Source organism: Antennarius striatus, chromosome 2 (genome assembly GCF_040054535.1).
Source record: "Antennarius striatus isolate MH-2024 chromosome 2, ASM4005453v1, whole genome shotgun sequence".
In the NCBI taxonomy this organism is placed as follows: domain Eukaryota; kingdom Metazoa; phylum Chordata; class Actinopteri; order Lophiiformes; family Antennariidae; genus Antennarius; species Antennarius striatus.
Window position 1 is genome coordinate 20,290,712 of NC_090777.1, and position 25,006 is coordinate 20,315,717.

Consider the following 25,006-nt stretch of genomic DNA (forward strand, 5'->3'; position numbering starts at 1 on the left):
TTCCCACTTAATTGATGTGTGATGTCAGGCATCCCTCACTGGTTTGCAGAAAGAAAACTACCACAAATGAATATTGGGATGATTTATTTCTTTTGCCACAGTGAAAACACCAGTTTAATGTTAGTCATAGTGGCACACATACTGTAAGTGAAGGAGACGTAAGAGGTTCACTTAATCTCCAAAACCTTGCTCATAATGTGAGAATGACAGCAAAACAGGGTGATCAGAAATAAATGTTAAAGGCCTGTCTCTGCATTCAGGCACAAAACATGAAACAAGTGCAATAAATTATACCCATGCAATTCTTAATGAAATGTATTTTAAGCCTGGGTAAATTGAAGATAAATCCACCATACTCCAGGTATGCTGAAGATAAATAAACCTTATGGATGTCCCAGTTCACAGCTCCCAGACATGACTATGGGAATGGGAAAAAAATCTTGTAGTAACTGAGTGGCTTAAAGTGATAAAAGATCACATGCACTACTCGACTACAGTATGATTTCAACTGAGACACTTGAATACAGATACATTTCTGCATAATTATTTAAGTTAATGTACCTATATGTCCAAAATTAGAAAAAAATAGATGTCTACTCTTTAAACCCGGCACAAAAAAACTCGGTAAACGTCAGTAATAAGACAGACACTGCTTTGTCTTCAAATAAAGAAATGCATTTTTAACGTTGCATTAACTGATTGTTTCTGGACCTGGATGCACAGAAACTCTGTTGTCTCTTCAAAGTGGAGTCCTTTCCCACTGTCCTCGATGAGATGCAGCACAATAAAGACATCTGTCATCTCCGTATGTTCAGTCATCATCTCAATCACCATTCTATCGCTCTTAGATCGGCTTTAGTAAGACTTTCAGCTCCCTCACACACAATTGTCCTGTAACTTATGGAATGGATGACCTGAACGATCATTACAAACAAGTGTGTCAATCTGTTTCCCATGGATTTCTGTTTTTATTAGTTTGATTAAATCTGAAGGTAAAAACCCTCTTTGTCATCAGATAGAGCTTCAACCACACATGACATCACATTAAATCCGATGAAACCTTCAGGACTCAAATCAGATTAGTGGATGTGGGTTGTCATGGCGGGGACCACAAATTCGGTAAAGTGAGGAGAGGTGGAGCCAGTGTACGTGTCAAAAAAAAGAGACAAGATAATGTTAGAAACACAAACTCTAAACTTTGGAGTTGGCTTCAGTTGGATCTTGTAAGGAGGGGATCAACGGGATCGGACGTCTCTTTCTCCTCACAGCCGGCTCTGGATTCCCTGCTGTCGGGGCCGCTGGGGCAGCAACTCGAGGAGGGACGGGGACAGGACGCTTCTTCTTCTCATGGGGGATGCTCAGTGACACGCTCTCCACATCATCCACAGATGCATGCATTACTTCAGCCATCTCAGAGAAAAAACCAGGGTCTCTCGCATGGGATCCCAGACCACCTTTCATTAGAGCCTGGAGACAAACACGTCATTAATACCAGAAACAATTCTGTCTGCAAAGGTTTCATAATGAAAACCCACAGGGTCTACTGTATCAGGCTTTATTGCTGCACATTTTGAGTTACATCATTTGTAAGTGATATTTTTTTATACATTGCACATTAAAATTTAGTTTAGTTTTTAATCACTGTGATTGCCATATTTTTTTCTGAGTAGACCCTACAGTCCTATAAAAATTAATGTTGCTGCTTAATCTGTGCCCAGGAAATGAGCTCGGTGCAGGAAAAGAGGGTTTGTTTATCATCACTGATGTATGAAAGATCTGATGGTGCAGCAGGACATTTCCTGCTAATGATAGAGATGGTAATTTACTAAAATGTAATAGAAGAGCTGCCCAGTCAGAGAGCTGTCCTTTCTTACCTCCTGGATGAGCTGGTCGGCTCCTGTGCTGGAGCTCTGGCTCAGACTCTCACTATAGTCAGGGTCAAAAGGGAACTGCAAAAATAATATATGCATCCATACATTGTTTATACAAGCTATTGATCACCACGTTCACTGCATGACTTAGTAAAGTATTACCTGTGTTTTGTCAGTTCCCACTCTGAAGTTCCAGGCGTGCAAGTTTTCTGAACGAATAAAGAAAATGTAGAGAAAAGATAAATCAATCTGGTTCTGATTTATTTTCAGATTTGATTAAAATACTTGCTAATCTAGAATCAAATGTTTCAGCTCATCTTCACTAGGAAGTAGCAGGACATGCCCCATAAACTTGAATGCTACATCGCCAACACATTATATGTGAGGCAGCTTGTCAGGTGAAACATTTATCTGTATGAATGGTGCACAAAAAGTTGATTCAGTGACACACCTCGCTCTGCATCCTCACTGGGATTGTAAAATTCCTCAGGACTGCCTTCTCTTTCAAATGAAATTCTGTAAAACAAAAAGACATTTTTACCCACATGTCATCATGTGTCCTTGATACACATGTGAGTATGTGTGTGTTTAGCACTAACTCCGCAAAGGCATTGTTATTTGTGTTGTTTTTCGGTACAGGTGTGGGGTCAAACTCAGAGGTGGGCACCAAGCCGGCCGAGCTGGGTGGAGAGTCAGGTTGGCTCTCAGAGAACTTCAGCGGCCGCTGGTTGGTCATCTGTTGGGACTGTGCACCAACGGGCTCGGCTGAGAATGATTCTATCTGGTTACCAAACAGGCCGTGAGTGCGCTAAAAAAACAGAACAAGAACCACATGCAGTGAGAAATATTTATGTACACAGTTAAACCTACTGATCAATCACAATAATTCAATGAAAAATAAATGTCACAAAACTCGGAAATATATTCCCTAATTGTATTAATCTGTTATTTCATGCTGCAGCCAGTGTTTCTCACATGGTAGATGTGTTCCTCCCCAGCCTCCTCCATAGCTCTGTCCATGTCCTCCTCATTCTGCAGGTCTCCTGAAATTGTCCTGTGCATCTGTGGAGCCAACTCCTCTTCAATACTCCTCAGGCCCGCCTAGAAGAACATAGAAAATGTGGAAAATGGAGAACAAAGGCATATAGGTGGGTGAGAGAAGAAAAGGGTGGCAAAATTATGGAGGAGAAAACCATGAATTTATAGGGGAAAAAACTTTTTGGAGCTAAATTTATTCATTTGTGCACTTTTGAAAGATGCTTGTTATTGCTAATCAAGAGGATTTTATTTATCGTACAATAAATTCCATTTTTTTAACATCCTATAATTTTGATGCCACATTGAAAGATCACCTGAATTTCTGGGCCAGAAGTGGTCTTCTTACCGGGCCGGTAACCATAATACTCCTCCTGGTGCTTCAAGAACTTACGGAAATGATCCTGAAGCAGGAAGGTGGAGTAGAATTTCCCTACGGTCACCTCATCATCTTTAAAAAGAAAAGTTGCAGTGATGTCAGAGTGAGAGATACTTAGTTATTTAGTATAAGGAAAAAATGAACAAATCTGTTTATGTGGATTTACCTCCTATAGGGGGGATGACCTGGTCCAAAAGTTTCATACTGGTACGCTTCCAGATTTGCTTTATAATGGCTCTCAGCTCCTCATTGGCCTTCTCAAAGTTGCCTACTCAAAACATCAATTATCAGTCCAATGCAAATAATCATATGTATGATTATTTGTTTCTAATAATGATGATGATGATGATGATGATGATGATGATAATGATGATGATGATGATGATGATGATAATGATGATTATTTGACTTGATATACTGTATACAAAATAATATAGTTTATGACTTTCTGTATATAAAGTCATATACTTTATGTATATATATTACATGAGCTATGGTCCACTACATTTAACTACTGATTACTGATTACCTTCTGTTTTTATCTTGAGGGCCGTCCTGACCAGGGCGAACAGTGTTGCATTGAAGGTGACCGTGCCATCACTGTTGAGAGGCATGTTCATACCAACCAAACGCTGCAGACAAGACACCGGGGAGGATTACAAGAATGTCAAATAATGAATCATTATTGTAATTGTAACTTGTCAAATAAAGATCAGCGTTTTGATTTATGAATATTTCTTTAATTTACATCCTCTCCATGGCCTCTCAACAGGTTAATGTACCTTGCATGCAGCACGATGAGGACAGAATTTCCCAAAGCCAAGTGGAGGCTGGATGCGCCGCAGCAATGTCACCACATCCAGATGTTTAATTCTCCCGCTGTGAGATCAGAGAATCTCTCAGACTCATAAAATGGCCAACTGGCAACCAATAAAATCCATGGGATTTGAGCATAAGGGTGGTGTTTAAGCTTACGTGGCCTCGGGGTCGTATTCAGCCCAGATCTTCTTGAACTCATCCAAATGGTGTGGACCAAGAAGAGACCAATCACGAGTGAGATAGTCAAAGTTGTCCATGATGACAGCAACAAACAGGTTTAGGATCTAAAGGAGGAAGGACAAAAGCTCCCTTAATATACTGATTAAATATTTTTATCTTACAATGCTGTTTTAAGAGTTGTTCCCTCCAAAGCATCCCTTCACCCACCAAACTAGTTTCCAATTTATCAACATCTGCATTTAGATTATTTTACCATGAAAACATTCAGAACTACTTGGATTAGTCAGTAATGTTTTTTCATAGGAAAAACAACTGCTTCAGATTAATCAGCATTTCCTGTTCCATTTGTTGAATTCTTTCCATCACTTGTTCACCACTAGATGCCCATGGCTGTCCTTGTGTTCATGAAATGCTAAAGCAAGTAAGAAGAAGAATAGTTATACCTATTTATCCAGATCCATATTAAAATTAACTAGTTTCCACAGTGGGCAGCACGGTGGCGCAGTGGGTAGCGCTGTCGCCTCACAACACGGCGGTTCCGGGTTCGAGTCCCGCTCTGTGTGGAGTTTGCATGTTCTCCCCATGTCTTCGTGGGTTCTATCCGGGTTGTCCTGCTTCCTCCCACCTCCAAAAACATGCGCTTCAGGTTGATTGGCCGGTCCCAAATTACCCGTAGGAGTGAGTGTGTGTGTGTGTGTGTTTGTCTGTCTTTGTGTGTGGCTCCACGGTGCACTGGCGTCGTGCCCGGAGTGTCCCCCGCCTCATGCTCTATGCCAGCTGGGATAGGCTCCAGCTCCCCGTGACCCGCTACGGCGGATACAGTGGCAGGAAATGGATGGATGGATGGATGGATGGATGGATAGTTTCCACAGTAGGACAAGAACCGCCCAGTTTCAGTATAAATCCATCACCTAGTTTGTGTAATTTACAGAAATGGTACTAAAAATCATGCAATGATTCAAAAAAATCTAGAAAGCATTCCTGAATCCATCCCTTAGTCCAGATCTTCTACAATATGTAATGGGTTCTTTCGTTCTACAGGTCCAACCCTCACAAGTTTTAAGCAAATGCATCAAGTAATCTTGTTAACATCAGACAAAATGGGTAAACCAACCAAACCAAATATTTGGCTTTCTGCTGCTACTCACCAGGAAAGCACAAAGACAGTAGAAGCTGAGGAAGTAGAAAACGGCAAAATTGGACCCACAGGTGTACAGGTCTGCTGGCTGGACGTCAGATTTGGGATCACACTTCTTGCCATACATGGAGGCCATCATGATCTCCTGCCAACCCTCTCCAGTAGCACATCTGGGTACATAGAAGGAGAATGTTGCTCAGTCTTTGCAACACGTGAGTTATCAGCCAATGAACCTGGTTCAGAGACTCACCGGAATAACATGAGCACAGCCTGGGGGAATGTCTGGAAGTTGTTGTTGCGATTGATTTGGGTGCCATCTTCAAGGGCAATTTTTCCAAATATCTGATTGGTTGATAAATTCAAACACCAAACTCAGGAAGGTGTCTCAATAACATTTACTCACAAACACATTAGCATCCAAACAGGTGTCCGATGTTTTCTTCCAGAAAATAGATTTTGACTTTACCTGCATCCCGATGACAGCATAGATAAAGAAGAGCATCACGATGAGCAGAGCCACATGGGGAAGAGCCTAAAGACAAAACACTCTGGTCAGCTCATCTAAAGACTGCTTATAGTGGAGAAAAGAATAAAAATGACAACAGCATAATAGACCTGGAAAGATTTGATGAAGGTCCACAGCAGGTTACGAATGCCCTCTGAACGGTTGAGCAGCTTGACTAGACGCATGACACGAAAGAGTCGGAAGAATGTGATGGAAACTGATGCGTTTTCATCGTCCTGCATATGACAAGAAAACAGAGGGTTCCAGAGGTAAGAAACACATAAAAGATGTTTTATTTCTAACATTAACAGAAGCAGGGTGTTTATGTTATTTGTTTTAAAGAGTTGGAAACCTTGGTCTTACCGCAATTTCTTGCATAGGATTTGTCTCCTGTACAAAACAGATGAAGAGATGATAGCATTAAGTGTAAATACAAAAGATATTATATTTAAGAGCAGTTATAGCATATAAATACAGTGTGTGTGTATATATATATATATATGTATACAGTATATATACAATATATATACAGTGTGTGTGTATATATATATATATACACAGTATATACACAGTATATACACAGTATATATACAGTATATATACAGTATATATACAGTGTGTGTATATATATATATATATATATATATATATATATATATATATATATATCACTCATTAGGTTGGATTTATCATCAAAAGGGTTCAAATTAAAGACATTTTTACACCTTTGATTAGTTAAAAGCCCCCAGGTCTTAGTTACTGAAAACTAGAACTGCAATTTGTAATTCATGCAAAACAAACAATATGAAGAAGTTTTATTATTTATTATTATACATTTTCAGCTAAACCAGCCCCCACTAATACTTTTTGAGTTGAGTTGTAGTTCTGAGTATATTAACATATGCTCTGTAAATTTAGACAGACAAAAAAAAAACAGATGCTCCTCCAGCAGTTTGAGTCACGTTGTTCAGCACCATAGAGAGTTTAGTAAAGAACATAGTGATGTGCTCACACAGCAAGGCTCATGCAGCAGTGCAGTGTGGTGCAGATCAGATATTTACAGCACAGCCATGGAGACAGTACAGTCCTCCACTGGAGGCCAGGGCAGTCTGTGGAGGATAGATAGATGAGTGAGGTGAAATGTAGGGACGGATGGATGGAAAGGGATTTCAAAAAGATGAACGGCGTGAAACAGGCTTTAGAAAAATTGCTTTTGAAACAGCCTTGTGTTTGTGGATGAAAAAGAGGGAAGTGCAGTGCAAGAATGAAAAGTGACCAAAGAAGACGGTGAGTTTGTGTAGCATTACCACATAAGATAACTAAAAACCATCCTTGATGTTGTCCTATTAAAAGGTGCTCAAACAACACACAGAAATCACAATAATGCTGATATATTGTTCTGCATTTTGTAGGATGATGAATGGTTGGTGAATGGTAATGTGGTTGGTTGCCTAAAGCTCTGGAGTGTTGGAGCAGGAGCGTTGGTGGGGTTCCCAACAACAGTACTGACCATATCCCGTGAACTAGTATCAATCAGCTGTTTGGCCACGAGTATGTTCTTCTGGGTCAGAGCATCAAATATATGTTACATATATATTACTGTACATTTATATTATATAAATATAGTCACTTCAATTCAGATCTCACTATTGACTGGGAATGTCAAAAACACATCACCTGAAGTAATCGGATATCTGTAGACTTCATTAGGATTAATGCAACAAACGTGATTTTTAATTATTTTTACTTACATTAACTTCACTCAAGATGACATCAACAACGCTACCAATGACGATAATGAAGTCAAAGACATTCCACGGGTCTCCGAAGTAACCCTGCATGAAGAGATGAAGAATTGCTGCAACACGAGGATGGAGTAAAGGACTTTCTGAACAACAAAGGTTAGAGTCTTTACCTTCGCTTTGAAGGCCATGAGCTTGAGAATCATCTCCACAGTGAAGAGCACGGTGAAGATTAAGTTCAGAATGTCTGATAGCTCTGTCACAAACTCCGACTGCTTACAGTGCTGTTATAAGGGGAATGTGAATATTCAGTATCAACATTTGAAAGGTATTCATTTAGTATTTTTTGAGTTGAACTAGTTGAAGCTTTGGTCCATCATCAAAACTTTAAGTACAATCAAAGGGTCAGTATTTCAAAAATTACTAATGTAGTGTGATGTAATGTTCTCTAATCAGCTCAAATACTCATCATAATATTCATATAATAGATAAAGGTGTGCATTTTCTCATAATTATAATTACAACGCTGTGAGAAACAATGATCTCTTCTTTTTGGATCTCGACAGTAGTCTCAATTCATTCTCAATAGGATACAACATGCCCTGAGTTTGCATACCTTCATTCCCAGACACAAGGTGTTGAGCATAATTAGGAAGAACATGAGGTACTCAAAGTAGCAAGAGGTAACAATGTACCAAATCCTGTACTGGTAGGGGTTTTTGGGGATGTAGCACCTCAAAGGACGAGCCTTCAGGGCGTACTGCACACATTGGCGCTGCAGGGAGACACAAGCTGTGTTTTAAATGAGTACCATGTTTTAGGTTAGCACCATGAGTCCGGGTCTTACCTGGTTCTTGTCCAGCTCACAATCCTTATACTCTTCCTCTCCCTGTTCCTGGAAAGTGACGATGACAAAACCCACGAAGATGTTCATCATGAAGAAAGCAATGAGGATAATGTAGATGATGAAGAAGATGGATACATCCACACGGTTGTTAAAAACGGGACCCATGTCTTCTTGGTCTGAATCAATGGCTCTGTATAACAATCTGGACATAAACACAGTGATATTTGGAGAGGAGGGGAAATTGGCAGGAAAGTGATCAAGTATCAGAGCCAGTGGCTGATTTGTAGAGATTAAATGAATAAATCATCAGATTAAAAAGGATTTATAACTTCCACAACCATCTCTGTCTCTGGGCAGTGAAATTACTTCCCAAATCTATATCCACGTAATAAGATGTTCTGTATTTAACTCAATCAAACAGATAGGATTAAAATTCATCAATATAAAAATTATGTTTTGCTTACTTTGGCCAGCCCTCAATGGTGGAAACAGTGAAGAGAGCCAACATGCCATAGAGCACATTGTCAAAGTTGAAGTCACCATTGAGCCATTCTCTCTTAGCCAAAACTGTGTCCTGTAGAGAATTCTCCATTGGCTTCCAGAAGAATCCCCTGGCAAAAGACACAGTGAGCCCGTCAGTCTGAGACGGCCTCACAGAAATGACCATCCCTGGTGTGTGAGTGATGTTCGTCTTACTGGCATTCCTCCTCAGTCATTTTGGAGGGGTCTGTGCAGCTGTAGAGTTTACCCTGGGGGTGGGTGGGGGGGGGTGATTGATGATAAATTAATGCATTAGCAGTATATTCAGTTGGAGATGCGGTGGAATCATGTTACATACTGAGCCAACAACATTAGTTAAAAGCTCACCTTGAAGAGCTGAACTCCAATGCAGGCAAACATGAAATTCAGCAGCATTGTGACCAGGACGATGTTGCCGATGGTTTTGATGGCCACAAACACACACTGGACCACATGCTGTCATCAAAGACACACAATGACCAGTGATTAATACTTGTCATTTGTCCTTTAAATAAATCTTTACTTACGTAATAGTTATATTTAGAAATTAGTATCAAGATTAAGAAATTGGAAACATGAAAATGTAATTATTTTAATCGTGTTTATCTCGTCACATTACTAACTTTTTGTACCAAGTGTCAGTTTTGTGTGTTACTTCAGGCATCCTTGAGTGCACTGAGAGTTGCACAAAAGTACATTGTTTTTATAATATTTTTTGCTATTAGCAACAATTGTCAGTTAATATATTCACCATTTGATCACTGAAGGACCAATTACTGCATGTGTTTCATACCTTCAAGCCCTTGGCTCTGTTGATGGCCCTGAGAGGCCTCAGCACCCTCAGCACCCTGAGAATCTTCACCACAGAAATAGCACTGGATCTGTTTACAAGCACAACCAAAAACATGTCTTCAACTATGCATCTTGGCATAACTAAATTTTAAGTTGAAGCAGTTAAGATAATTAAAACATTTACGTTATTTTAAACATGTTCACTCACTCCATTCCCATTGAAAGTAGGGAGACTCCAACCACTAGCAGATCCAGGAGGTTGAAGGAGTTACGACAGAAGGAGCCCTCATGCATGAATGCTCCGTATACTGTCATCTGTCAGTCAGATAAATCAGACCCAGGAATATATATCGTATTATCATTTATTATTACTGATAGCTTAACTTCGAAAATGCAAGCCAAAGTCAAATAAGGCAAAAGATAAAATATCCATTACCTTCAGTACAATCTCAATAGTGAACACAGTTGTGAAGACAATGTCAGCCTTTTCCAATATCTGCAGGAAAAGCACAAATGATCCTTATATGTGTCTTTAGCTCAACAGCTAATGTCCAAATTGTTGTGATCATATAAACGGTCACCTTGTTTCTGTAGGACTTCGGGTCGATGGGGTCCTCAGCTGCCAGAGAGATGGAGGACAGCAGGATAAACAGAAGGATCAAGTTGGTGAACGACGATGCGTTGATGATCTTGTAGCATAGTTTACGGAACCTGAATGTGTAATTATAAGAGACACAGCCATCAGTGATGCCAGTCAGGTCAATGTTGTGTTATCATGAGACAGTGTTACTGTATACTCATACTTGTTTTGAGGGCCAAAAATGAAAAAAGAGCTGGCTTCAGGCAACGGGACAGCCTCCTCTTTCAGCTGCAGGTCGGCCATTGGTCGTGGACGAGGACTGATGGGGATTTCAGGCTCTACTTCTTCATCATCACCTATGATGTGGATGAGAATACGTTCAATAATACAGTACATGTAATAAATGATAGTAGTCATGTTGTAGTGCAACAAATGCTAAAAGAAGATGACACATTAATTGACTCATGTATTTATACAAATCTTGCTACAATAATTCACGTTGCAGACTTTATATGGTAGTCACTAGAGTAGTGAGAATAGAGCCTAACTTTAGATACGGCTTAAACTTGGCTCAGGGAATCAGATAAGTCTAATAATAATATGGGGTTACTATAATTATACTGTAAGACCTGCCAAGATAGCAGCGCTGGTTAAGAGCCAGTGCAATGGATATGAATTCCAGTAATCCATTACTTCTAATAAAACTGTGTGTGTTTCAGTCAGAGATGTAAGAAAGGAAGTTAAAGAAATCATTTGAGTTACCTGGGAAGTCATTAGGCGGGAAAGGATCTTTCACTTCATTTACATTCGACTCAAACTCATCAATTTTGAGCTGGAAAAAAAAGGTTAATATAGGTACTTATGTTTGTGAATTATACATCACACCAAGTTAATATTATCGCCAAAATCTAAACCAACCTTCGCTGTGGTGGGCATGCCTTCCGTCTTGGCTCTCTGCTCTGCCAGTTTCTTAGCAATCCTTTCCCTCTCCTCATCTGTCTTGTCAGGCATTTTGGATCTGTTAGATAACAGAAGCAGTTGTTGTATGAGGGGCTGGAGGAGTTCATCTCCTTTGGGTTTAAATGTTGGCATTATTTGAGTCACCTGAGTAGCTTTCTCCTCAACTTCTCCTCTGCCTTTTCTTTCTGAGCTGAAGTCAGACTTTCAGCCTCTGCCAGGTTGTCGACGGCAATGGCCAAAAAGACATTGAGAAGGATATCTGGTTTGCAAGTTCAGGAACTTCTTAAAATTTTATATGATTGCTACGTTTTTAAATCTGTTAGTTATTTTTGGAGCATGTTTATTGAGTGAAATGAAATTTCATAACAATCATTGCATAGACAGGAAAGTTTTGTGCAGATAGTTATTGGGTTGAGACCATATTTCCAGATTTTTGTGATTACCCTGACTTTTCATCCAGACCCATCCTCTGGTTAAAACCTCTTATTTGGTTTACAATCAAATACTCTACAAGCTGTTCTGTTTAGCCATAGATGACTTTGCGACTGCATGTGAAGGATACAATTTCCACAGACAAAAAGGATGATGAAGTAGACAGCAACCAGGATGCCAGGAAAGACAGGCCCTCCATACGCCATGATGCCATTATACATGATGGTGGTCCAGTCCTCACCTGTTAGGATCTGAGATTTAATCATGAGTCAAACAGCAGGAAAAATTAAGGATGAAAGGATGGAGGAGATTTTGGTTTACATTAATCACAGAGAAAGGAGTTCTGTATGAATTCGTCTGTCTAGTCGCACCTGAAACACACTGATGAGGGCCTGAGGAAAGTTGTCAAAGTTACTTCTCCTGGGTCTGGTGTCAGAAAAGTTGAATTTCCCCCCAAACACTTGCATCCCCAAGAGTGAGAAAATAACGATGAAGAGGAAGAGAAGAAGGAGCAAGGAAGCGATGGAGCGCACAGAGTTGAGCAGAGAGGCCACAAGATTACTCAAAGAGGTCCAATATCTGCAAAACAGTTGGTCGTCAAGAGGAGTTAGATGACAGGAAATTACAAAGCTAACATAGACCAACATGATCACTTATGGGAAGAACCTACTTGGTGACTTTAAGGACCCTCAGCAGGCGGATACACCTAAGAACAGAGAAACCCAGGGGGGCTACGGCTCCTGCAGAAAACATAATCATCTCCAGGATTCCACAGAGCACAACGAAGAAGTCAAAGCGGTTGAACAGAGACATGAAATACGCTCTAGGACCCAGAGCATACATCTTCACAAACATCTCTATGATGAAGAGAACCAGTAGAACACGACTGGCCACATCTGTGTGAAGAGAGGAAGAACAACTAAGCTGGAGGCCATGGAATTTATGTAAAACAAATACTATAATAGATACATAAACATATTTTTATATCAACCAACCTTGTAGGGAAGTGAGCCAGTCAGGCTGGTGGTGGTACTCTGTTGCAATTGTCAAGGTATTGAGGAAGACGAGTAACATCACTATCCAGTAAAAGGCCTTGGTTTTCACATAAATCAGACACTTCATCCTGAAGAAGCGATTCCAGCGACGGGCCAGGCGGCTAAAAAGGAAAAAAAGGAAAAAAAAGAAGAACAAAACAATAAAACATATGTTTGCATACGCTTGAAATCATGTGCATATTCACAGCAGACTCACTAGTAATAGACGATTCGACTCTTGCCTTCAAGATCGTATAAGCTGTCTGTCTCTGAATCACTTGTTAAAGGCAGGAGTCCTGTCAATGGAATAACAGCTGTAATTCAACAGAATTTCTACAACGGATGGATTCTATGGCGGTTTACAGCACTGACCTTTGCCTTCTCTGTCTGCATCCAAGACTTCGGCATGAGTGATCCACTCCATGTAGCCATGCAGGTCTTCATCCAGTTGCTGGCGCTCTCGTAATTTCTGGAACTCTCCACGTGACCTGGCTTTCTCTCGCTCTTTGGTAAACTCTCTGAATGAATTGAGTAAAAACACGTGATTTATTTGACTTTTTCCATATTTGGAGGCAAAGTGTAGGAGAGGGGCTGAAGAGAGTAGTCTTACCCACTGAGAACACCCAGAACCAGATTGAGCACAAAGAAGGAACCCAACAGAATGAGGGGAACAAAATACAGCCAGGGCCATTCATTTCCTATGGCATCGTTTATCTAAATCGAAATGTAGGCAAAAATAAATCCTTTGTTGAGAGCACAATTTCTCTAAAACGGCACTGAAAAAATGACAAGCAGTCACTGACCCAGTAAAGCACTTTGGTCCATCCCTCCATGGTGATACACTGGTAGACAGTAAGCATGGCAAAACCAATGTTATCAAAGTGGGTGATGCCATTGTTGGGACCTTCCCAACCTGGTCGACACTCAGAGCCGTTTGTTAAGCAGCGACGTCCGTTACCAGCCTGAGCACAGGGTGCAGGCAGCTCGCCTTCTGCTGTGGCGTAGATATCTGTTGGTCCGAGAGAATGAGAGGAGCTTTTGAGCATAAAATCAGGGATGTTTTCCTGAAATTGTAGCAAAATCAGAAAGATAGTGTCCACAGTGCTTACTTGTGTTAATGTAATAGCAAGTCTTGTGCATTTTGCATTTAAACAGCTCAAGTCCCATGATGGCATAGATGGTAACCAGTAAGAAGACCAGCAGGGCGATATGCAGCAGGGGCAGCATAGCTTTTAGGATGGAGTTCATTACCACCTGCAGGCCTGAATGTGAACAGCAAAACCAAAACATTACAACAGAACAAAACTTCACAAGCAGTAATTTCTTCATCACATTATTATTCTGAAGTGATTTTGGATGACAGAAAAATCACTCACTGGGCACTCCGGAGACAAGACGTAAGGGTCGCAGAACTCTGAAGGCTCTCAATGCCTTCATGTCAAACCCCCCACCCTTCTCCAACGGTACACCTGCTATCTTGTTGAAGGTATCCAATGCAAATGTAAAAAGACTGCAGGGGAAGATGATTAAACATTACCTCTGACTGCTTAAAAACTCATAATGAGCATCACAATATGGACATTCAGCAGGACAATGCAGTTTTGATGTGTCAGAAGAGAAGCTGTACCCTTCACTGGTGGAAATATCCACCTGCAGCTCAAAGCTCATCTTACCCCATGAAGACGATAACAAAGTCCAATATGTTCCAACAGTTCCGTAAATAGGCCCCTTCGTGAAAGACAAATCCATACGCCACTATCTTCAAAAAGCACTCCAAGGTGAATATGATCAGAAAGATATATTCCAAGCTTTCCTGTAGCCACAAAGAACAGAAAATGATATTTTAGGAAGTTAATGATACGGAATGATTGAACTTTAAAGGGCAGCCAACAGGAATAGCAATAGCTGCTGAATTAGATAAAATCGATAGCTTGTGGAATAAATACAATCTGATGAGATTTAAACTGACTGGTGGCGCTGAGTCACATTGTGATTAATGACTTAATCAACAAAATTTATACAAAACACATTCAGTGATTTTCTGAAACTGCTAATCATCTGTAGGGTTGAAGTGGGGTCTGACCCTTTCTTGGATGGCCCAGGGTAAAAGTAGGGTACAACTTGGACATACCATTCTTGTTATGATCTGTCCAAGTCCCATCTAGTTTACCATTAAAATTCGCTTGAGCACTTTTAGGGCCTTTTTTGGGGATAGGGTACAAATTACCAGCTCATAGCACTAGATGAAAGAAAAACATCCAATCACACTCATACTCATATTTAATTTGATTTATTACTTTAGCTCTATAGAAAGTCGCTCAAACAAATCAATTGATTGTTCAATCTAGTTATTTTATTCACAAGATATGAATATGATAACTCAGATGCAATTATTAATAAATATTACAGGTGAATACATTCTTCCTTTTGGCATAGTGGGGACTTTACCACTCCTTATATGTTGTTTTCCTGAGTCTCCTCATTCAGAACTTTGCCTGTGTGTCATTTGGTCACTAATTCATGTACGCTGCATGTCTGTAGTGGCAGGAGGAAGCTGGACAACCCCCACATAGACACAAGGAGAAAATTCAAACTCCACACAGAAGGAGGAGAACTTGCTGTGAAACAGTGTTACCCACTGCACCACTGCACGGCTAATCAGCAATAATATACATGGAAAATCAAGAAGCATAATTTAGATGAGACAAATGTGGAGTATAAGGGTTACAAAGTGTCATGATTTATGACTGTATGAGTATAAATGTGCCTGTTTGAGGCAACACCTGTGGACTCTCCTGAATCCACCTGCATCACTGGAGTAATGCTGTCAGGGCATTGACCTACTTCGCCTCACTTAAGCCTGTTGGCTCTTCTTACATAGCTCATCTCGGAGGAATAGCTAAGAAAGAAGTATGACAATTATGGATAGAAACAGGGTCAGTTTCAGACCCAGAGGTCTGACTTGCATGGGTCAGTCGGTTGTGTAACAGAAGGAGTAACAGCTTTAACCTACTGTTGTGTGCATATCTTGACTGAATGGTGGAAAGAAGCTGATATCTACCTACTGGAGATGAATGTCAGCAGAAACAGCGATCAGCATATCGGCTCTCTCACAATGAGCAGTTTATCTATAGTGCAAAACATCACGCATACACTCTGCTCATCCCCGGGTCGTATTGTTCTATCCCTGAGTTATACAGCAATGTAAAGACACCAAGATCAGTTTAAAATATAACAACTCCTGTAATCACATCAACACCTGTCAGTACTACGCTACTTTAACAAAAGGAACTGTGGATCTGCTGTCAGTTTCTATGAGCAGATCAATAAATGCTTCCATTATTATTAAGAAAAAGCTGAACACAGATCATTTTAAATGGTTGTATTTATGAACCTCAGCATGAAGTCATAAAAAACACACAAAAACCCATTTCAGCTTCATGCAGGAACAGACAGGACTCCAAAGAAAGGAGTGAGTTCAGTCTGGAGGCATTTAAAAGTGACTTGATCAAATAAACTACTTAGCTGTAACGTTTTTGACTTGGCTGGCTCAAAGCAGTCACTTTAATTTGTTAAACAAGGCTGTGATCAGTGTCTAGTTAGAGTGAAATATCCTTCAGAAACAAAAGGCCATGAGTAAATGTATGTTTTTTTATATTTAGTATGACAGAGAAATAAAATCAATAACTGGCTCCTGTTGAAGTCAAGCATCCATAAAAGTGTGTGTGTGTGTGTGTGTGTGTGTCCGTGCGTGCGTGCGTGCGTGCGTGCGTGCGTGTGTGTGTGTGTGTGTGTGTGTTCACACTCAGACTCACCAAGCTTGCATTGGTGTTGTTACTGTCTTCTTCAGGCATGGGCAGGAACACGGCCAAAGCAACACAGTTTGCAAAGATGGTCAATAAGATGATGATCTCAAAAGTTCTGGATGAGGAGACTCAGGAAAATAACATTTAAGGAGTGGTAAAGTCCCCACTATGCCAAAACGAAGAATATATTTACCTGTAATATTTATTAATAATTGTATCTGAGTTATTAAAGTCATATCTTGCGAATAAAACCATTAGATCGAATAATCGATTGCTTTGTCTGGGCAATTTTCTATGGAGCTTATGTAATAAATCAAATTACTGTAAATAAACGTTGGTTAATGTCTCTAAATACTGCTTGAAACATCATCCCTGACAGCACAGCCTCACAGCACGTAATCTTGTCTGCTGTGATGCTTCATTCTTATCCATAGGGGGCGCTCTCAGAGCATTCTCCTGCCAGGTTAGCGTCATGCCTCCCTGTGATGCCAGCTGACAGCTGCACAGGCCCAAGAACATGAACCGTTTACTCACAGAAGAAAGAGAAAATATTTGGACATTATGCCAGATGCAATGTGGGCAGTGATAAGATTTTTTTTTTTCAAAAGTACAGAAACAAGAGTTGTTCAGTCTGCAATTTTGCTCTAAATACGACGGCAGTGGCGATTGCTATAAAATCACACAGCAATGTGATTAAAGTGTGATGGTATGGCTGATCATATGGAGACACTCCCAGATACTGTTTGAAAAAATTATTACAATAATAGTAATAATAATAATAATCATAATAACAATAGCAACATTTACATTCACAACCCAGCTCACTAATAATGTCAATGTGGTGTAGTTACTGGAAATATGTGATGAGTGGATTCTATTTTGAATGTGAAATACATATTATCCAGGAACCCCCCTCCCCTATAAGGGCCCATACCATCACTCAGCAGTCTGCTCTGTTTTTAAGCATCAAGCCTCCAGTCTGCTTCTACTTGAATGTCAGGACAGTAATGAGGAGCAATATTATTTGCTTCTATATCCTGGATGTAAACCTAAGGGGGAAAGCATGATGGCCTCAACTTTGACTTTCACACCAGACTGCCAGATGTAAAATAAAAGTCTTAACACTTCAGGCAGAGCCTTAACACAGATTTAAAGGGGTCTTTGCCTGGCTGTACTTACCACAGGTGAGCTACATGATAATTCACTGGCCTGCAGACACCCACTGTCTGCATCAGTCAGTCAGGGCCTACTTAGAGGCCTCTCTTCAGGACCAGGCATATCTTTCATTTAAGGCCAAAATATGTTTAAGATAATATAAGATTTAGGATAAGTTTTTTATGCCGTCTCTTCATGAAGTGAATAAAGGGTTGTGATTTCAAAAGAATGTTGAAGGTGCGCCTAAAAATCCAAAAGGATACTTCCACTCCACAATGTTGATGCAGGCCTTGCGGAAGGGATTTTTAAGAGTGAAGAGGAAGAGGGACCTCGCTGGTCGAGGGTTTCCCCCCGTAGCCTGAAGCTTCTTCAGCTTCTCCCTCTGCTTCCTCTTCAGCTCCTCTTCGTTCATGATGACCGGCTTGGCCGCCTCTGCATTAGCCGCCATTTTGAAACGTCCACCTGAGTCAGCCACCAAGTTCTCCAGAAATGTATCCTCTCACTGTATAATCCCAAAAGGAGGCAGTGAATGGCTCCCTGTTATGAGGGCCCTCTCTGGGATCCAAGTTGTGTCGATCCTGTGTCTGTGTCTCTCCACCACCCTGTGCCCCGTCTTCTCTTCTCCCTCTGATTCTCACTCACAAGGAGGCACAGGCCTCTCCTTCTGAGGGCCACTGACAGAAAAATCCCCTTGGCAGGGAAATTAACAGGATCCCAGAGAGGCTGGATGAGCAGTTGGCCCTGCTCAAGTTTAAATTTAGTATGTGAACCACTGACTGGCCATGCTTGGGGATGGTTAAGAAGGTGGGGGCTGGGTGGGGACCATGGGAGTAAGTGGGGCCGGGAGGGGCAGCATGGACACAGTTAGAGGGGTTTTGCAGGAGCGGAAAAGCACATCTAGGTCCCCTGAACCGACCCCCTCCCTTCACAACAGATACTGGACACTGACTGTTAGGTTACACTAAACTGTAAAATATAGCCGGCAGAGAGGAGGGAAATGACAGACGAGTGAGTTAGTGTTCTGTTGATACTGTACAGGTGAAGATATCGCTTGCAGGGACAAATTCCAATAGGTCTGTTGTGTCGGGTCTCACTCATTAAAGTTATTTGGTGTAAGAATTCCGGCTGATTGATGTGGTTCTTGATTTATAACACCCATATTCAGCTGTAAACATAATATACAGTAAAACACCCATTTATCCAAATTTACCCCTATCTATCTGTTATAAAACAATTTATTAAAGGTTTACACAGCAATCATGAATTTTAATTGGGTGTTAAAATGTTTCCATGAAACTGCCTGATGTCATAGACCTGAATGAAGAACTTCAACATGTAATTTATGAACTAATGTTTAAAATACGAAGACAGACATTAATTATGGGATTGTAAACTATAACAAAGTGTTTATATCACAGCATAACTGGATGCTGGATTACTGCCAGTCTTACTACATTAATGTAGACAATCTAGATAAAATAAGATTGTGACAGTTTAAGACTTTTTAGCCAAATATCATATCTCTGTTCATTAAAAATGTTTTTTTTGAATCACAGGGTTCACATAGTGTCTTCTGGCGCCCCCTAGTGCTGACAGAGTCGCAACGCCTTCTGCAGCACGTGTAACAAGTGAAACGAAAAATAAATTCTTGCACTTAGGGTATTTTTATTATCATTTCATATCAAGCCAGTGCAAACCAGTATAATACCACAGTTAAAATGGAAATAAATATATATACAAAACAATAATACCAAAGATTTTAAATTATATTTCAATCAATAAAAATATATGATAAAACAAACAGTACAGATGAATATAATTTCAGTAGTTAAGACTGTGCATGTGTCATTGTTGTATTCATAATTCCTCAATTATCAATAATATGATAAAATGGGAAATTCAGTGACCGTGACATAATCAACCCCATGATCAGCAGATTTACTGATTTGATGTGAAATTTTAAAGTGACAGATTTGATTTGACTGAGGGTAACTTTAAAGCTCTAATGCATGCCCTGCTCTCCTTTTCTAAGTATAAATATCAAACAAAATGCAAACACAAATATATGATGCATCTCAAAAAAACTTTTACAAAAAGGTTTAGCTAGTAAGCTCAAACTAGACCTTACTGTATCATCTATGTTTCACATTGATCATCTATGTTTCACATAGATGATGCAGTAAGATCCAAGTTTTTCTCTGGTGTTAACACTCACCGATGCACACAATGAGAGAAAAATAAAAAGGCACATTTTGGGCAGGTAAATAAATGCTATAAAATTACCAAAGCCTATGATTTACCACCCACTACTTACTCCAAGAGTCAAAGTCATACTAATCATGCCCAAGTAATTTAACAGTTTACCATACAAATTCATAAAGTATGTGAATATTTCAATTAAATAATATAATCAACATTCATAAATAATATTTGTACTGCAATCCATTTCATTAACCGACAAAAAATGATGCTGCTAACAGTTTTACTTTATCAAGATATTCAAAATCTGTTGCATTGTAATTTGCTGAAATTATTTCTTGCAGTTAAGAGTGTGAAAACATGCATTTAATGTCCTTAAATCTTACACAGAATGGATGGGAAAAAAATCTGCTCGCTATGAGAAAGTTTAAAAATTGTTAGTGAAGGCATAAATACGTTTCCAGAAAGGTGCAGCATACAGCAGAAATGAAGAGGTTAGTGAAAGTGCAGCTGGTGACAGCATAAGACCTCTGAGCTCGAGGAAGTACCTACTCTAAAGCTGGCTTAAGGTCAGATGTAGGGTTTAACTAAGCATCTTGTGGCGATCAAAAACAGTCTTGCGTTGCTCCTGGACCTGCTTCTTCCACCGCTGCTGCGCTCCCTCAACTCGTTCCAGGACTGTGTTCCCTCTGGCCTGGTTGGGGTCGACTTGTGGGCGCATCTCCTGAAAATGAACACAATAAAACATTAAATTCAAGGCCTTCAATTGTGATTAAATAAAAAAAAGAAAAAGGTTAAAAAAAGGCTACCTCAGAGTCTTCCTCATTGTGCAGCGGTTGGGTATACGTGTCATGTTTGCGAATAAGAGGATCCACCAGTAACAGAAAAAGCATGTAGAGCAGCAGTGCTCCCACGACAGACAAGTAAATGATGATGGTTACCTGGTAAATACAATAAAAACCAATTCAGAAAAACATTCAAAAATTCTAGCATGACTGCCTTTCAGCCTTTGATATGAAAGAGTTTTAAATTTCTTTCATGATGTGTCCCTACAGATGCACATGTGAAGTTTTAATCATACACAGATGTAAAAACACAGTCCCCTGAAAAATTCTCCTCTTTATAACAAACAATAAACGTTTTAAATGATTCAGGTTGTCATCTTGACAAATGTGTTTCAAGCGAGAGAGGTTGACCAGACGAGAAAGCCAGCGGTACCTTAATGGTGTTGCTGCTGCGTTCCTCGTATTTGCACTCACACAACAGGCAGTAAGCTTCAACATCACTGCCGGGCACTGGCATGGGCTCCACGACATGGAGGCAGTTACTGGAAAACAAGTACTTGTGTTTTAGACATTTCGGCACAATATCATGTGTAAATCATGACTGAAAACTGCAAGTTTCTTACCAATCCTTCTGGGAGAAGTTTCTGTTATATATGTGGCCGGAGATGTTTCTGTACGGAGGGCAGATGCACTTACAACGAACATCTTCGAAGTTCTATAATTGTCAAGAATATCTGTGTCAAAATGGGTCCAAGTCTTTTCATTCATAGTAACACAACAGAGTTGCATGAAGACTCATCATGTAAACTAAGATGACTGAGTGACTAAGTCACTGATAAATGCCTGTCGAAAAAAGAATATATTATACAAAAAAATTATTAGGCAAGGAACAGAACAAGCAGAAGATATAAAAAATATAGAAATACATTAAATGCTACAATAACAACTTGTGAGAAAGAATACTATAGTAATCTCCTAGCAGAAAATAAGAATTAGACCAAAAAGCTATGGGACACAGTGAACAATTTCGTAAAACAAAATAAGGCCAAATCATCCTATCAGGAATAATTTAATATTAAACATATGGAATTAAAGGACCTGGATGAGGTTTCTAATAAATTCAATGAATTCTTTGTGTGTGTCGGGCCTGAGCTGGCAGATAACATTCCTGTCTCACACTTGCACTGGGATTATTTTCATAACAATGGAGGAAAAAGCCCTAACTCAATGTTTCTGGTGCCAGTGAAGGACATAGAGATAAGACAACTGGTCAGCCAGTGCGTTACAAAAGCCTCTACTGATGTGAATGGAATTGATAGGAAACTAATCAAGGACATACTAGTAATACCAGCCCCACTGACGCACATATGTAATCTGTCATTTCAAACTCGGGTGTTTCCTAACAGAATGAAAATTGCTGTACCAATATTTAAGAACGGTGAATCGAAATTCTTTTATGAATTATAGACCTGTTTCAATACTACCAGTTATCAAAAATTCTAGAGAAGCCGTTTAATAGCAGACTGGATAAATTCATAAGAAAGCATAATCTTCTTAGCAGCGGCCAGTACGGCTTCAAGAAGAATCACTCCACTGCATTAGCACTAACAGAAACTATTGGAGTCATCACTGATGCCATAGATCAAAAGATGTACTCTGTAAGAATCTTTATCGACCTCAAAAAAGCTTTTGACAGATTTTGATTTAGGGGTATAGTACTAGAATGGATAAAGAGCTACTTACATATTATGTCACATTGGGATGTGGACATCAAAAACACTAGACATTGTGTGTGGGGTACCACTGGTGTCAGTGTTGGGTCCAAAATTGTTTATAATTTACATAAATGATTTGTGTAAAATTTCAAAGGTTCTAAAAATTATACTTTATTTTAATTCTAATTATATGCAAATAATACAACTATCCTATTCAAAGGAGTGGATATATACAAATTAGCCCAGACAGTAAATGAGAAATTGGCCGAGCTGCAATTGTGGGTGATATAAACAAACTATCATTGAATCTAACAAAAACTAAATGTATATTATTTGGGGGAAAAAACTGCAAACACAAGATAAATATCAAGGCGAAGGAAGTAAATATTGAATGGGTTGCAGATTACAAAATGCTAGGAGAGATCATTGATGAGATGCTAAATTGGAAACCTCATGTAAGACAATTGCAAAAGAAACTAGCCAGAAGTGTGTCCATACTGTGGAAAACTATTAAATCAGAAGGTGCTTTATATGATTCATTGTGAATTAGTTCTGCCTTATCTGAACTACTGCGCTGAGGAGTGGGGAAACATATAAAAGTTGTTGACAACTTCTATTTTTGACCTAGAAAAGAGCCATAAGAATTATCAAAAATTCTCATTATATAGCTCACACAAATCAATTATTCATTAAATCTAAACTACTGAAAACACATGACATCACAAGCTATAGAACTGCTCAACTCATGTATAAAACACTAAATATATTAGCACAAACTCAGAATAATAAATCTATTTATCAACTGAGAGGAAACATAGCATTTTCACAGAAGAAAGCAAGAACTACATTAAAAACATTTTCATTATCTTTTACTGGTGTCAAACTTTGGAACAAACTGGACAACAAAGTTAGGAGTCTAGGAACTCTACCTTTACAAAGGCTTTTAAAAACTTGACTTTGCAAGGTTACAGTTCTGACATAAATGATGATTAACATCTTAAGACTATTATGTTGTGCCTGTGGTAAAATATTACTGTGAAATGTTACATTTAATGTATGAAATTGGTCGATAATGTGTTGTAATGACAGATGTTTTTGATTCTGGGGACGGGAATTTTACAAGCCAAATGGCTTCTACCCGTCAACCCTTTTTTTTCCTCCCTTTTTCGGTTTTTGTTGATGTTGCAAAAGTGATGAAGGTGAAGTCTGCTGTAATAACATGTCTGGAAAGAAAGAAATAAACCGAATAAATAGAATAGAAAGATAGCTGTACTCCAAAGAAACACCTGTCAAACAGTAATTCGTTCAGATTCAACCAATCATTTACAGAAACTTTTCACAGGTCATGAATTCTGTTGCATTCCTTTTTTAATTGTTGATAAAATCAACCTTCCCTTTATGGTACAGTACTTTTAAAAAAAATCATTGTTTGGTTACTACAAAGCTTTCACTCACTTTGACCTTACAAAATGATCCAAGCTAAGATTCCAAAACCAAAGACGGAAATTACAAAATGGACACACTGCTCGATCAGTTTTACTTAAAACACAGTACAGGCTACAAATATATATAAAATATATATACAATACTATATATATATATATACACACAAATATAAATATTTTAGTAGTGCAAAGGTATTTATTATAGCCTATCAGTTCTTATCAGATTACAGAGAAAATTACAACACGTTCTTCTTAGCATTTTAGGCAAAACGCAGCTCAATGTAAAATACTCTAGTAATGCTAACGATAGTGAGTGACCATCAACAAGCTTATCAACACTACTAACGGGAAACAGAACATATTATTCAAAAATTAAGTTTATGAATGTAAACACTGTATGTCTCAGAAAAGATGTAACTATCGTGAAGAGTTGAATATTTTACCTTTGCCTGTGCGATGCCAAAACCATCCAGGAGAAACAAACTGACCACCACAGCGACCACACAGCTCCAGGATATTCCTCTGATAGACGTCATGTTGCAGCAGATGAGACGACCTACAGAAGCACCTGCAACGCTGACAACACACAAGCGGCTGGAACAGGTCAGCTAGCTAGCAGACAGAAAGACCTCCGAAACAAGTACCTCGACCACAAACCTATGATAAAACAAAGTAAGCCGTGTCACAATAAATTCACTAACGTCTTAATCGCAGAGGTCTTGTTTTTACCGTGCATTCACGACGTAATTATCGCTGTTAGCTACCTGTTAACACTTCACTTCCTTGTTCCGCGAGACTAGATGTCGCGACACTGCCACCTAGTGGTCGGAGCCGCGGAACTACACTTGTCAGTCACACGCCACAAATCAAAGTTCGAACTACTGATAAGAGTGTTAAAAGCAGTTTTGAATGAAAACTAGTTGGCCTATTGTCGGGCCCGATAATTCAATCTTGATTAGTTTTACTGTTGGTTTATACAAACATCTGTTGCAAACAAACTAACACACAAAATAATGATAATGTTTTGTTCAGCATTTGTCTCTAAGGTATCATTGATATAAGAATGAG

General features: G+C 39.4%; 2 protein-coding genes across 6 annotated transcripts; both read right to left on the reverse strand.

The window, feature by feature from the left end:
- Nucleotides 1-67: 67 nt before the first annotated feature.
- LOC137602603 (dihydropyridine-sensitive L-type skeletal muscle calcium channel subunit alpha-1-like) lies at nucleotides 68-18,479 on the reverse strand. The gene is made up of 45 exons (XM_068325476.1): nucleotides 18,058-18,479; nucleotides 16,649-16,754; nucleotides 14,507-14,646; nucleotides 14,210-14,343; nucleotides 13,943-14,095; nucleotides 13,637-13,842; nucleotides 13,444-13,547; nucleotides 13,206-13,351; nucleotides 13,051-13,129; nucleotides 12,795-12,955; nucleotides 12,470-12,695; nucleotides 12,171-12,378; nucleotides 11,930-12,050; nucleotides 11,512-11,626; nucleotides 11,326-11,425; nucleotides 11,170-11,239; nucleotides 10,631-10,763; nucleotides 10,409-10,538; nucleotides 10,264-10,323; nucleotides 10,036-10,142; nucleotides 9,829-9,916; nucleotides 9,384-9,491; nucleotides 9,213-9,265; nucleotides 8,981-9,127; nucleotides 8,517-8,718; nucleotides 8,286-8,444; nucleotides 7,843-7,953; nucleotides 7,679-7,762; nucleotides 6,989-7,036; nucleotides 6,291-6,317; nucleotides 6,038-6,163; nucleotides 5,889-5,954; nucleotides 5,673-5,764; nucleotides 5,433-5,592; nucleotides 4,261-4,388; nucleotides 4,068-4,164; nucleotides 3,815-3,917; nucleotides 3,452-3,553; nucleotides 3,224-3,357; nucleotides 2,847-2,972; nucleotides 2,471-2,679; nucleotides 2,323-2,387; nucleotides 2,034-2,080; nucleotides 1,875-1,949; nucleotides 68-1,467 (listed from the first exon to the last, which is right to left on the reverse strand). The coding sequence occupies exons 1-45, from the start codon at nucleotides 18,240-18,242 to the stop codon at nucleotides 1,192-1,194; spliced, it is 5,517 nt and encodes a 1,838-aa protein (XP_068181577.1). The 5' UTR covers nucleotides 18,243-18,479; the 3' UTR covers nucleotides 68-1,191.
- Nucleotides 18,480-19,454: 975 nt separating this feature from the next.
- On the reverse strand, nucleotides 19,455-24,723 carry tmem9 (transmembrane protein 9). 5 transcript variants are annotated; one of them, XM_068338351.1, is made up of 6 exons: nucleotides 24,703-24,723; nucleotides 24,382-24,595; nucleotides 21,402-21,493; nucleotides 21,212-21,320; nucleotides 20,803-20,934; nucleotides 19,455-20,717 (listed from the first exon to the last, which is right to left on the reverse strand). In XM_068338351.1, exons 2-6 carry the CDS (start codon nucleotides 24,472-24,474, stop codon nucleotides 20,577-20,579), a joined length of 567 nt encoding a protein of 188 aa, XP_068194452.1. In that variant the 5' UTR covers nucleotides 24,475-24,595; nucleotides 24,703-24,723; the 3' UTR covers nucleotides 19,455-20,576. The 5 variants fall into 5 exon arrangements, with proteins under 5 accessions (XP_068194452.1, XP_068194471.1, XP_068194481.1 ...); XM_068338370.1 differs by having other exon boundaries at nucleotides 24,382-24,514; nucleotides 24,703-24,713; XM_068338380.1 differs by having other exon boundaries at nucleotides 24,382-24,506; nucleotides 24,703-24,711.
- Between the last annotated feature and the right edge of the window lie 283 nt (nucleotides 24,724-25,006).